General features: G+C 38.3%; 1 protein-coding gene across 3 annotated transcripts in view; it reads right to left on the bottom strand.

Moving 5' to 3' along the window:
* Positions 1-14,449, bottom strand: part of kcnd3 (potassium voltage-gated channel, Shal-related subfamily, member 3) — an 82,213-nt gene that overhangs the window by 15,837 nt on the left and 51,927 nt on the right. For all 3 annotated transcript variants that reach the window (XM_043246193.1, XM_043246194.1, XM_043246197.1), the window contains exon 3: positions 1,965-2,133. In XM_043246193.1, the coding sequence (XP_043102128.1) occupies positions 1,965-2,133 (169 nt within the window). The remainder of the gene's footprint in view (positions 1-1,964; positions 2,134-14,449) is intronic.

Here is a 14,449-nt window from a genome sequence, read left to right as displayed (position 1 = left end):
CTCGTCTGGGCGAGCTATTTGTGGAAGGACTGTCATTAGGATGAACATCCCTTCTGGCTCTCTTTCCCTCTGCATGTCTTTCTCTGTCTCTCTCACATGTCCTGTGGACAGTAAGCACAGCTGTTCCCGTGGTGGAGGTTAACTCGGGGCTCGAGGCAGGTTCGTGCACTTAGGCCACTTTCTTATTAGTTAACCACAGGATGCGTTTAAACCCACCCACCCACACAGAACACATTTTTTAAGATGGTCCTAAGAGGTTTGGTCGCATCTGGCAGCTTCAGTTGGACTTGAAACTGAACTCTCATCCCCTGCGGCTGTGCATAGAAAAGGACAGAAAATGTTTGGCGACGGATATTTCACATCAAAACTCTGTTTAGGCTGATCCAAGCTGAGATAATGTGCAGGCTGGGCACTGCTGCAATGGAAAGCCAAAGAATTCTGGGTAATAATCTGCCATACTGGATAAAGTTTAAATTAACGCTAAGTAAAATGCTAAAGCCACTGGGAATCTTGCCTGCGGAGACAATGCGGCCCTGTAAGCCCACCCAAAACCTTAGCATACATTAATTCCTCATTAGCATATATTAAATCCATGACTGCGAGCATAACATACCGCTGAGTGCAGGAGCTGACATCTCTCTCGCTCTCTGCGCACACGCACGATGTCATAGGAGTTGGCTTGGTGTTGTTTTTCTGTGATCAAGCTAATCTCCAGTAACATTCGCAATTATTAGCATAGCAAAAGCAAGCTGAGAGGCCCGTGGTGATTTAACAGATAATTACGCCCAAACTAAATAACCTTCAGAGAGAGATATAGAGACGTTTCGGAGGAGGACAGGGAGGGATGGAGTGATAGATGGATAGACGCAGGGCATGTAACCCTGCTGGGATCTCATTCAGAGTCTAGACTCAATCTTTTGACGCCATGCTGCCATTAAACGACTGACAGGTCATCCCTTTATTCCCCCGGGGAGAAGAGAAAGGCTTAATTTAACATTAAGGCTGTTTGTTTGAGGTGTTATTTCGTACGAGGACGGAAAAGGATGGCGGAGTAGTACTATTATCCTTCATGCACCCGGAAACAAACAAGTTTAATAACCTTATTCATCAGACAAGGGAAAAAGAACAGCAATATGGCTGAGTGAATATCAACTGAGAAAAGACATAAAGAACTATAAAACACCGGTGGTGAGACAACAGACGATTGCGAGAGAAGACATTCCCCTACAAGCCGCCTCAACTGCTCAGACTATCAAAGCTATAAAAGTAGATTTGGGATTTTCTGCGATGGATTATGTATTTTATTGTCAAGCTGGTACAAGAACATCAGTGCCCTGACAACAATAAAAACAGGCCACAGTAGCACCATTACATTTTTTTTTCTACCATGGTAAATACCATAGTAAATGAATATGGAAATTATTCAGTACCATGGGACACACACTAGCGTTTAACATTTTTGGGTTGGTGTGATTTTTAAAAAAGAAGAGGTCTCCTGTATTTAAATTGGTTAAAATACAGTAAGAATGGTAATGATGTAAAATATTATTACAATTTGAAATCTATTTTAATATCTTCAATAATGCAATTTATTTCTGTGATAGTTCAAAATGTTTTTAATGACACTTTTGATCTATGTAATGTATCCTTCCTAAGTGACCCTGAATTACTGAACAGTAGTAACATTACAGTCTGATGCTTTCACTTTACCATGCCGCCCATCTGTCACCTGATTATACCCACAAACCCCATGTCACTTCTCCACCCTTGACTAGTAGCTTTCAACACTGCTCTCGGGACCCTAACGCAATCACTTATCTTTATTTAATCATACGATGGAAAAGCATACGATGCAGTCTAACAGGAGCATTACTCCGAGGTAAACATTAGTGACCTGTTTCTCAGCCAAAGCTGTTCCGGTCAGAGGAGACAATGCCCCTCAGGGAGTTTTGAGCCCCACTGACCTGAACTTTCTGAGCCCGGCGCTTGTCAGCCCTCTGGTTCTGATGGTAGATGCGGCTGAAGTTGGAAACGATGACGGGAACAGGCAGAGCGATGACCAGCACCCCACTGAGAGAACAGATGGAGCCAAAGATCTTTCCTGCTATGGTCTTAGGGACCATGTCTCCGTACCTGCAGAGAAAGAGCAAGAAATAGAGACATTAGTCAGTGCAATGTGAACAAGCTGCTTCTACACATGTTCTTTCTTGTTTAACAGTCTAGCAGCAATAAAAAACAGACAGATACATGATAACACACCTACACAACTGTAGCTCCTCATACTAATTATATTCCATCTGTTTGTATTATTACATTCCAAATGTAATGAATAATCACAAACTCTGACTAAATATATTCATATGGGTTTTAGTGAAGATTGGCACTTCCACATGCCACACTGTAGACAAAGCAGGAGAATTAGTGTGATGGGACTTTATAGGTGCCAGATTGTAAATGCAATGAATTATTATTGAAACAGGAGGTGACAGGAGGAGTGAGTGGGATGACACTTTTATTGGAATATCCATTTGTTTAAAGAGCCATTAGTCTGCAAAGCTGTTTGTTTGGAATAGGCCTTTATTTTGACAATGATTTGGAAAGTCTTTTATTTATTAAACAATTTGTTTGGAGAGCGTTGAAAACGGTTTGTTTGGACAAAGTTTGTTCGGAGAGTTTGCTTTTTATTTAGTAAGCCGTTGTTTGGGAAGTCTTTTATTTTGTTTGGGAAGTGTTTTATTTCAAAAGCTCTTTGTTTGGACAGTTATTTAATTTGTAAGCGGTTTGTTTGCGGAGTCGTTTGTTTGTCTGCTGGTTTGCTCATAAAACCCGTCCCAAGGCCGTTTGTTTACAAACAACATCTTTGTCCAAAGAGAGTGGAGTATAGATGGATAACATGTCCCTCAAGATGAGGCCAATATCAGCATGCTGTGAACATCATCTTTTAAAAATGGGATGAACTGAACAGAACAGGAGCAAAAGCCATCAGAGAATGGGAAAGTCATTTAAGATGTTTAAATTAGAGCGTTTAAATCCCTCAACCCAATGCCCTGGCTACTTCAAGGACATCAAATACAATTTGATACAGTTATTTAAAATGAAAATACAATTACACGCACCACTGTAGATCTTCCTCAGCCAACGTGATGGCCTGCCACTCGAATTCAGGCAGTGAGGAGTGGAAGGACGTTTTTTTTTTTTTTTTTTTTTTTTTTTTTTTTTTTTTTACAAATAAGAAAACGGCTGACCACATATCTATTCAGACAAATTGGATGGTTTTAGCAGAAAGGAAGTCATTAATTCCAAAACTACATTTGGATACTGACGGAACACAGCCAAAAAGCGAAAAAGAAAATAAGACAGACGCACATGGTGGAACGAGAATGCATAACCAAGCATAAACATAATTTGTTTAGACATATATGCTTTGTTTTAAATACATATGTACAGATGCTCAGAACTAAAACAGGCTTCTTTTCAGCAAATCCAAGTCCACGCAGTGACTGCCAGTGAAGATTTAATTAACAATGGATAATCCTGTTCCTTCATTGCATTAATTTGGTGCAAGTGAGGCACAATTCAAACAAACACAATCAGAAAACATGCAGCCAGCCGAGAATTTGTAAAGAGACACTAAAGTTGGAATTTAAATGTTTCAAATAATAAGAATAGCTCATTAGGAGGCAATGCCGTTGAGGGCCGTTAAAAGAAATATTCAGGGTTCAATACAAGTTAAGTTCAAATGACATACAAAATCAAGGTTATGGTGAAATGGAAGGGCACTTTTTGAGAATTTTTAAATGCAGAAATGTGAAGCTTACAATTTAGTAAATGCTAACATTAAGATTATCCTACATAAATGATTCCTTTGCATATTATTTGAGCTATAAATAATAAATAATTATGGTCATTTTAAAAGTTATGCTGCTATACCAAGTTGTGAACATTAAACATTTATACAAAAAAAAATTGGATTTACATGTGGATTTACTATTAAAACAATATCCTCACATATTGGCCCCATTTACTTCCACTGTAATTGACTGACTGTAACCCAGATTTTTGCTTTTTTAAAGAAAAGGAGGGACAAGTCTAAATTAATTTTTGTGGTAATCAACATTATGCCACAAGTGATGTCGATTGAATTTAAATAAGCAATAAGCCTGCAACCCCTTCAGCCATGATTTATTCACGATAAAGCACTGCCTCAGGTACCTTATGCTTTTATAAAAAGGTTGCCACAAACACATTAAAACCTAAAAACATATGTGTTTTTGAAGCAAGTTTGTTAAATCCAGTCCTTCCGCTAAAAAATGTACGTTTCTGACAGCAGGATTGTTCATGTTGCTCAGTGATACACAGAATTGTCGGATGACGCTGTCACAGTCGTGCTGTATCGTGAATAAAACACAGCCGCTGACCAATCAGAATCCAGGAATGGAACTAACTGTTTTTTAACTTGAATTGAACCTGCAATATCCCTTTACGTAAGACTGCTACTATACACATTCACATAAAAGCCCTGTGCAGTCTGACAGCTGATCAGGTTAATCGCTGTAGGCCGATGAAGGATGATTCAAATAACTCTTTGTCAACACTAGGACAAAGAAAGGGCTTATTCACAAATCTGTGTCGAAGCTAATATTTGTCTTATTTTTGGAGGCTCATTTAACACTTTCCCAAACTCATTTCAAGAGTCTATTAGAGTGCCATTCTGAGAGGACTGGATCATGCCCACTTGGGAATATTTCTTACAGTGTGTTTTATAATCTAAACCAATTTACACTTTACAATATAGAAGAACACACAATACAATCTAGGACACAGAGATGATACACACAAAAAAGACACAACTAAACACCCAGCAGGATAGAGGGCTTAACAGCGCTGACTACACAAACTACAGGCCAAACAAAAGCTCCCTCTGGACTGAGTTAAGGATTATGGCTTACTTCTAAATGACCCCGTGTATTCATGGATAAATTCTGTATTCTCATTCCGCTTTGATCTCTGAAGACAAATGTGTGTGCCTAGTACTTTTCCAAATTATTAGGAAGCGTATTTTGGACCTGAGCGACCTGGAGCGAATCACCTGAACAGCGTGTTTACCCCAAAAGACAAAAGCGGTAATTGCTTGAAATGGTGTCTGTATGAAATATTCAAAAGCTGGGATTGGATACGTTAACGCAGACAGCGAAATTCTGTTTTTTTTTTTCTGTAGCATATTTTCTAACATAAATAAATGTCATATTAAAGTAGTTAATTTTGAATTTCATTGCTCAGAAATAATATCACAGAGAACTGCATTTCAAAGAGGCATTTGTAACTCAGCTAAATGAGAAAATTGGTTAAGGGTTTCAATGCTTTTGCGAGCCATTGTGTATGAGTGCATATGCTCAAAGCAAATGCGCTTTGATGTGAAAAATAGACGCGCAGGCTCTGGCGGCTGATGCGCTTGTGTACGCCGTTCCTTCCATGTCTCGCTTAATACATACGCACAGACGCTTCAAGTATTTGAGCTTTCTGATTAGGCCGTTGTAAGAGATTTAATGGTGTTTGTAATCAAGGCTTTGACCTTTATTCATTCAGCTGAATCTGAAATGGATAAATTAGACGATAAGATCCTCAGCCATTTATTGATTGTAATCAAAATGCAGCATATGCAGCTCACACGCATAGCAAAACTCTCTTTAAAACTCTGACATGTAATCTTGTTTTCCTGCTTTCTCTACGTTCCTCTCTGATCCTGAAGAGTATCAGCCTACTGAGGTTTATGCCATATCTGCATATCTGCTTATCTATTTATTCCACACCTTCCTATCTGCCTTGGATCTGACTGAAAGTGGAATATTAATGGAAGAGTGAATACAAAAGAGAGAAACAAATGAGTGTTGGTTGTTTTGACTGTCAGAGCAAAGGTATCCACAAGCTACACTGAGCTAGATGTTTGTTCAGAGATTTCACTGAAGTTTTCTTTCATTTATAGAGCTAATAAGGAGCTCTGCTCTTCTCGACATCAGGGGACTGATTCAAACCCAACTCTGGATCACAGAGAAGTAGCTCATATTATAGCTTATTGTGTCTTTATAAAGACAATAATGGGGTTTGCTTCAGACTCCAGCTGGTAGATGCCATAACTACACCATTATGGGGAACAAAGGTAATGGTGTACACTGATGGAATAGTTTGATTTATGTATTCTTTGCAGGCAATATATAAACTGTAAACATTAATGGACATTGTGCCATATATAAAAACACCACTATTAAAAACCCTGCTTTCGCAAAGCTCTTTTTCTCTCTAATGCTCACCAAGGCGGCATTTATTTGATGAAAAATATAGTAAAATAGTAATATTATGAAATGATATTAAAAATTAACTGTTTTCTAATACAATATATTTTACATAATAAACATATTTATTCCAGTTATGGCAAAACTGAATTTTTAGCACAAATTATGCCAGCTTTCAGTGTTTCATCCTCCAGTAAAATTTAATAGTGTTTTGATGGAAACAGTTGTTCTGCTTATTATGTTTTACCAGTTGTTGTACCAAAATGTTATAAATGCTTATAAATAGCATGACGAGTAAAAACTAAAACTTGTGATACAAACTCCATTCTGTACGTGCAAACTGCGTATCATATGCATGCCAATACATTTTGTATCATACGCACCCGAAAACTGCTTATCATATGCAGGCCAAACATATGCGTGTCATATATACATCAAAATATTTTTCTTTTTTTTTCATCTTTATCTATTTTTTATTTATTTATAAGCATTTTTATGAGACGGGGCTGAATAAGGACTGTTATTTCCAGGGTGAATCGTCAAATGGCATTTGTGACTAAACAACGGCACCTCCTGTACCCTTAAAAAAAGTTAGCAGAATTATCTCCACATTTCCTGCTGAGTAACAGTCAAGGACAGCTCCCTCCAGCTATTATAGACCTCATTGGTCTCCCTGTGTGTATTACAGTGTTTAAGATGCAGGAATCAGCATTTAAACACCCAGTTGATGGAGAGTGCCTTTGTAACAAAGTTACAGCAGCCACATTATTCATGATTTTGAACTGAAACCAATGATAGTGCAGCAAAAAGGACAGATTTAGAACAAACGAGTGAGTGAGAGAGAGAGAGTGCAAAAACATATAATGCTGAACACTTGAACTCACACAAGCTCTACAGATACGTTCCTTTCTCTTATAACAGTAAGTCCATGAAGCTGCATAGCATATCAAAGGAGAAACCATAGGATTGTGGAACAAATCAGATGCCGACCTCTCTGTTTTAGAGTCTCACGAGTCTCTAAGCTTTACAGAACCTCCCAGGATCTGTTGCAGCTGTCATAAAAGACAGAATCCGAACGTCATATGGCGTTAGCGTCTCTTTAACGCACGCAGTCACATCCAGTTTCTGTCATGCTTGACGACCGCTTGATTCGACTGCTTTTATCGCCGCTGCGACTCCACTAACGTGGTAATGAGGAGAGGGATGTCGTTAGCATGGAGAGCGTGTCATTAGCCTTTTAGCGCTGCGGGCCACAGACTCACAGTTAGCGAGCGGTGCGGTACATCCCGACTGCTGTTACACAACACGCAAACTCCCAAACCCAAACTCTCATCCCACTCACATCTCAAGCTCTGTCCCATCCTCCTCATTCCTTTCTTTCCCTCTTCCCACCCCCTCATGCTTTCAGATCCGCCGCCCACGGTGAGTCGGTGTGACCCGCTTGGAGCCACGATTCCCTCCGAAATTCACGAGCCCCAATGATGTCTGAAACAACAATTCGATGGCAGATTAGCTCAGTTCATTCACCAGCAAATCTGCTGTATGAGCACAGAAGGATTCCACTGAATAAACTGAATTCATAGCTCCAATCGCCTCTACGTAAACAACCTCCGCTTTTGTGAGGAATTGGACCAGCTGCGGGGCTTCACATGCATTATTGAGCTTATGAGCAAGAGTCTGTAGTAGAGTTTTTGTCACGATACCAATATTCCAGCAGTTCATACCAAAAAATGAGAAATTTTATGATTCTTTTCAGAAGTTGCTTTTGTTGGCTTTAGGCATAATCGTTGTGTTCTGGACTCACGCATGGATGGTTTTCTCTTTTGCTCATTATTATTATTCTTCATTAATGTAAACGACATCATTTACATTAGTAGCAGGTCATTAAGCTGCATTTACACCACAAGGCTGGTTGCACAGATCCAATATTTTGATATGTATCGGATATTTCTGTAGCTTGTTTGCATTTTCTTACCTAGCAGACACATTATCTGGCTGCTTGTAGGCAATTGAAAGCCTGTCAGACTGAAGTCTAGAAATAAAATACATAATTATATATATATTATTTATATATACATATATGTATATATATATTTAATTTACATACATCATCATTATTATTATTTTTATTTTTTTGGAAAATACACCCTTACAAGAAGACCATGTTTGGGGGTCTTTGGCGTCAGAAAGTAAAAAAAAATCCTTGCACAGATTAGGAATTCTGTCAGTGCTCAGTATTAACTGAAAGTCTGGGCCCAGGTCTGACAGACTCATCACGTTGATACTCTGGCTAAAGGGATCTAAACCCTAAGGTAGCTCACACACCAGAAATTTACTCTTGCCACCTGCTCAGATCCAGTAAAGTGTCAGTTTCTGGGGCGATTGGCTTCCTTTCAGACATGCACACATATACACACACTCTAACATTTGGCATAGATTCAGCCACAAACATTCCTAAAGGATTCATCAGCTCATCTGAATTCCACCGCCCGCTTAAGTTTTGAAGTTTGTAAGTAGGTTGCTGAAGAAACTAGGCCACTCCTCCTCCACCACCGCGTTCCAGACGCAATTTTTCTTTCTTCTCTGTCCTCAGTCGAGGAGACCTACCACCCCAGTTTTTATTCACCCCATTACACAAATACACACATAAACACTCTCAATCTACTCCAGACATGACATCCTGGAAGATAGAAAATGTCTGCATTACAGGATGCGAAAAAAAACACCTGTACACAGCTGAATACACATTCCACATAAAACTTTGACCTGTTACTCAACCCTGTATCTACTTTTTCTAGCATTTTTGGTTTATTTCCAGGTAAAAATAACAATTTATTTTTTCATATTATATTATATTATATTGATCTTTATTGTTTATTTATATAGTGCTTTATACTATTGGTTAAAAAAAGTTCACATAATAAGCAAGAAAATAGCAGTATTATTGCTAAAAAAATAATACAATTTCAGCTGTAAAGCAGCTCTAAAGGACAGTAGTGTCATTATTTAGCTCAATTTATTGGTTGGTTCATTATTGTTCAGTAACATTGTGATTATTGCAAAGTTAATTTATAAAGCAGCTCTACAGAAGATAATATTGACATATTTCAGTGTTGATTAAATTTATTTCAATAAAAAAATTCTTGTCAACTCACCCAGAGGTTCAATTTTAAAATTTTCTGTTCAGTCTTAGGAGAGATTAATGTTTAGTTAGTTCTATTCCTCTGTTTTGTAGGGGGAAATTGCCACATTTCAGTTTTTTCCAAAGTTTGTAACTCAAGATATTGGGTCTTAATAAACTTTTCTTTTTAGGCCCTATATGTTTCAGCACCAGAGACATTGCGATCTAAATATGTCTCCAAGAGTAAAAAGGGTAAATCTTAAGTATTTTTTACCCCCATGTAATTTGGCTTAGAATCTCAGGTGTTTTTCACACCGCTCTACAAAATAGTGGATAGATGTACACCTATGACATTTAATATTTTGGATTTCCCTACTATACATGTTTATCCTTCTTCACAAAAAATATTAGCAATATTCAAAATTCGAGCTAGGGAAGTTTCTGAAATTCGGTTAATTTGACACAGAATGACCTAAGCTTAATTCCACTACACGCAGCTCTACAGAAGGCAATAGTGTTATTATTCAGCTCAAGTCATTTAAATGATGATTCAGTTCACTTCATTAAGTGTCAACGATGCAGAGCTCATTAATTCTAAACCAAAAACTCAGTTATATCTATAAAGCAGACAAATCGTATTATCCAGCTCCAGCTTTATTGTTAGTTCTCATATAATTTAACTTAAATTTTAATCTCTGTAAATTTGGTCATGCACGAAACAATGAAACAATAAGGACGTTTGATATTATTTTAATAAAAAACAACAACTGTAAAAAAAAAGATTTAAGTAATTAAATTGCGGTGCTTGCTTTTTTTTGTTATTATTATTGTGAAAATAACTAGCAATTTGTGACAATTATGCATGCCTGAAAATAGATATTTTCTCCTTCGTTTTTGTCATCTTCTATCCCATTTCAGGTCTGAGGTTAGATCCTCACCCATATCATCAATCCTCATCTCCAATGGTCAATCCAATCAAGGCTACCACACCCTCTCCTGACAGCAGCACCTACGTCTTATCAAATGCAGTTGCGTCACATTCCCGATCTGCAGTATCATGACTAATTCATCCGTCTTCTTTCACTCAGCTAAATAATGCTGCACTCTGAACCTGTGCCGTTTCTTTTTGGCGAGGGATCGGTTACACACGCAGGTCTCAGTAAAGTGATACACGGTCCAGCTAACGTTGAAAAGGAAGCTAATATCCGAGGACACACATTTTTTAGGCCAGTCAGAATGGAGATGGGTTAACGCAGGAATCACCAAAGCGATGCACCGCTAATTGATCTTTGACCCAGGCAGGAGCGCAGCATCACCCGGCCCTAAGCCAGTGATCGAATTTACTGATTGGCTTTTAATGAAACCACAGACAGTCATCGATCCTAATCAAAGCAGCTTCAGTTACCGCTACAGATATGCAGTTAGCACACTGCCACACACCTGATGCTTCTCTTTGTTTCGCAGCAGATTTCAGCGCTCTTAAACTGCCATGTAATTGGTGATGACAGCCACCTGTCATCTGCCAGTGTCTTATCAGCGGTCAGTCAGATTGCACTTATTCACAGCAGGGTTGGCCATTTTACGACATTGTGCACCTTCATGCATATTTGAAAAACTGGCAGGCTCAATGGAACTAACACCGGGTCTCAATAACACGATCCAAAATCGGCCAGGCCCCAGAATTAAACGCGTCCAAGGCTGATGATGTCACGGTGGAAGATTTTTGCAGCGCGGTTGTCCTGTCCCTGTGCCGAGCAGCATTCAAAACAACCCATGAACATGAATAAACGACATGTTTATTTCCTGAAGAAAATACTGTTTGCTAGGCTGAGACAGAACACAGACCAGTGCTCGGTTCAGGAAGTATTTTCCATTCATTTTCTCCACAGGGGGTTTAAGCAGATCTTTTGGTTCCAGAATTCTGAGCTGTGAGCCAAACCAACCAGCCCTGGGATGAATCACAACATTGCAACCTTCTGATTTGAGGCAAAACAAGCTTTTGAAAATCTGAGAAAGGTAAAGTTCTGTGCACTTTTTTGAGGCAGTGAACCTTGAATACTGTGGAGCACTGCGAAAAATCTAATCGAATCAAATGGTACATAACCAATGGTATAATACAATACAACTTTCCCCAAGTCATTGTATAAAATATAGTATAGTTGAAGCTTATTTAAAAATGTGTAAATGCATATAAGTAAATATGTTGTTTGAAAGAGTAGAGAAGCTGACATGAATTACAATGATTTATGGGTAAGAACAGTTTAATACTACTGTAATTTGTAATGTTCTGTGCTACTGCCATTTGTAATATATATTACTATTTAAATGTATTTTTATTTAAATTTTAGTTCATTTTTTAAAATTTATTTCCAATTAATACTTTTAGTGCTTACATTTATTTCAAGTTAGATGCCAAGGCAACATTTCAAATTTTTGTTTATGTTTTTCCTCTAATATAAATATATTTTTATTTTATTTCTGTTTTAATTTTATTTCAAAAAATGTTTAAATATTTTTAGTTAATGATAATCCTGCTTCTCCAAAATCTACTATCGCTAGACCTTGGAGCTCATAGTAGATCTGTCTTGAAAGTTTTATTGTGGGCAAGTTTGCATAATTTGAAAGTTTTTAAAAGAGCACTATTCATTTCTTTTTGCATCAGACTGTCTTAATGAGGAAAAAAAGTACTTGGTGCACCTTTAACTTTAAACCTCAAACCAGGGTGTTTGAGGAATGGCCTTTTAATGCGCTCCATAAAGGGAGTTTGGAGAAGAGAGGTGCCTTTTGGTGGTGTACTGCAAGATACATATTCCACTTACATAGTATCGCAGCCTCTCAATGTGGCATGATACATTTGGCAAATTTGAATATGCAAATTTTTAACAATGCAATTAGTTGCCAAGGTGACAGAATAAGACTGAAGGAAGACTGCTGTGTTATGCTCTCAGAAGCGGCAGTATATTAGAAACATTTGTCTCTCTCTTTGATCTTCTACCTCTGCTTGAGACATTAACCGTGAAGAAAACGGGGGCAGAGGAACGCTCTCTGTCTCCCGTTTTCCTTAAAGACAATTTCTCTTGACATCTGGAATCATTACCATGACTCCGATACCCAGGGTCTCAAACACTGGGGCCAATCAATGCGTGTCTCCATGGTGACTTAAACAGCAGGGACCTCAGCTGAAACCTTCTCATTCGTCTTATTACGCCAACCATCATCCGTAATCAATGATGGCCTGCATCATTCACTCATTCTTACTTTGATGTGTCTGTGTCCACAGGCGTTCGTCTGCACGTGTGTGTGGTGTGTGTTTAAAGTAGTCAAAGGTACAGCAGATGCCCTGTTAATGGATTCTCTTCGATCGGAATGGAAAACGTTCCAACTTCACTGAAAGCTGGCACCTGATGTCCTTTATCTGTGTCTGTCTTTCTCCTCGTTCTTATCCAAGTCTGTTTGTCTCCTTCTCTTTCAGCTCACCTTTAGTTAGCCTACTCCCTGGGTTTCCTTCACTCAGGATCAACTGTCTCTATGCGCGCATGTTTTTTGTCTTTCTACATCTATATTGAGTATATTAAGCGGAAGGTGTTGATCTAGATGAATCATGGGGCTTGGTGAAGTACTGTAACACTGAGGACGGATAAAAAGGGCTGCGAAGGGAGTATACACTATTTCCGATGTACATCTTAAGATTTATTTAAAACAAATGCGACTTGAGAATGTCCATGCAGCCAACTTACTGGTGTCTGCATTTTAGTAACACAAATGCCTCAAAAATGCATTTTTCAGTCAGAAGTGAAGATATTTAACTCTGTGGTCAACAGCAATATTGGTGCAAAATGGAATTCTATCTATCTATCTATCTATCTATCTATCCATCCATCCATCCATCCATCCATCCATCCATCCATCCATCCATCCACCCACCCACCCACCTACCTAACTACCTAACCCTAACTACTTTCTTTCCTTTTCCTTAAAATACTTAGCAGTACCTAATTATGATTATGATTTATTTTTTTTAGCTTTGCATTATTTGTTTCCCTTAAACTGAAAAGTATAAAGTCAAAATAAAAAAAGAACTGGCAAATCAGAGAAAAAAGAAAACCTTAACAAATGCATCTATTAATAAAAATGCATATTATCTAATAATAGTGTACATGGTCAACTTCACTGTTAAGTGGTCCCAACTAGTGATGTTTGACTGTGAAGTGACAATGGGAGCCAGTTAAACCCTGGCTTCTCACACTAATCACCAATAACCATGTTTCATGTATGAGACCCGGTGAGTCTGTGATGAAGGAAGAGAAAATCTGTCTCTGTTCACCCTTTTAAAGGCTATTCACAATGTTATTTTTTTCTGTTCCAATTCCTCTTCCAGGCTTGTGTGTGACTGAAAGCTAATCAATGGGACAAGGAGTCTCTCGAACACACAAACACCTCCACTTTTCCCCCTCTCTGCCCTCTTTTCATTGATGTCCCAGTCTGTGATCTCAACTGATAGAGAGAGACAGGAAAAAAGACAGAAAGAAGGAGCATGAATGTGTTTTTAATAATGCAACAAAGAGCAGCCACACCTGTGTCATAGAGGCCACAGCAGGATCAGAGCCCAGCGAGGAGCCACTCTCCTGTGTAAAAAAAAAAAAAAATCTCCTCCTTTATAAAACTGACCTTCAGAAGCCCAGCAGAACACAGAACTAAGACATAAAATGCAAACGCTTTGCCGATGCTATGTGTGAATATACATGCAATCATAACTAAGACATTTCAGTAAAGTCACATTCATTATCTTAATTGCATTAGCATTGAACTAACAATAAATGTTATAATGAATGTGAAGATTTTACAGTCTACCTCTTATATTTTGACAAAGCTGTAAGATATTGCCATTATTTCTGCGGGTATGTTGCATGACACTAGTGCTTTAGAAATTATAGCAGACCTAATGGACAAGAACCTTTGATTCTGACGACTAGGTGGGAAGTGACCCAGACAGATTTGTCTTTTAAGTTAAGTGTAATATAAAAATATGAGAAATGTC

The sequence above is a fragment of the Puntigrus tetrazona genome, chromosome 8 (genome assembly GCF_018831695.1).
Source record: "Puntigrus tetrazona isolate hp1 chromosome 8, ASM1883169v1, whole genome shotgun sequence".
NCBI lineage: Eukaryota > Metazoa > Chordata > Actinopteri > Cypriniformes > Cyprinidae > Puntigrus > Puntigrus tetrazona.
The sequence above is the reverse complement of the archived record's forward strand: the minus strand, read 5'-3'. Positions and strand labels throughout refer to the sequence as shown.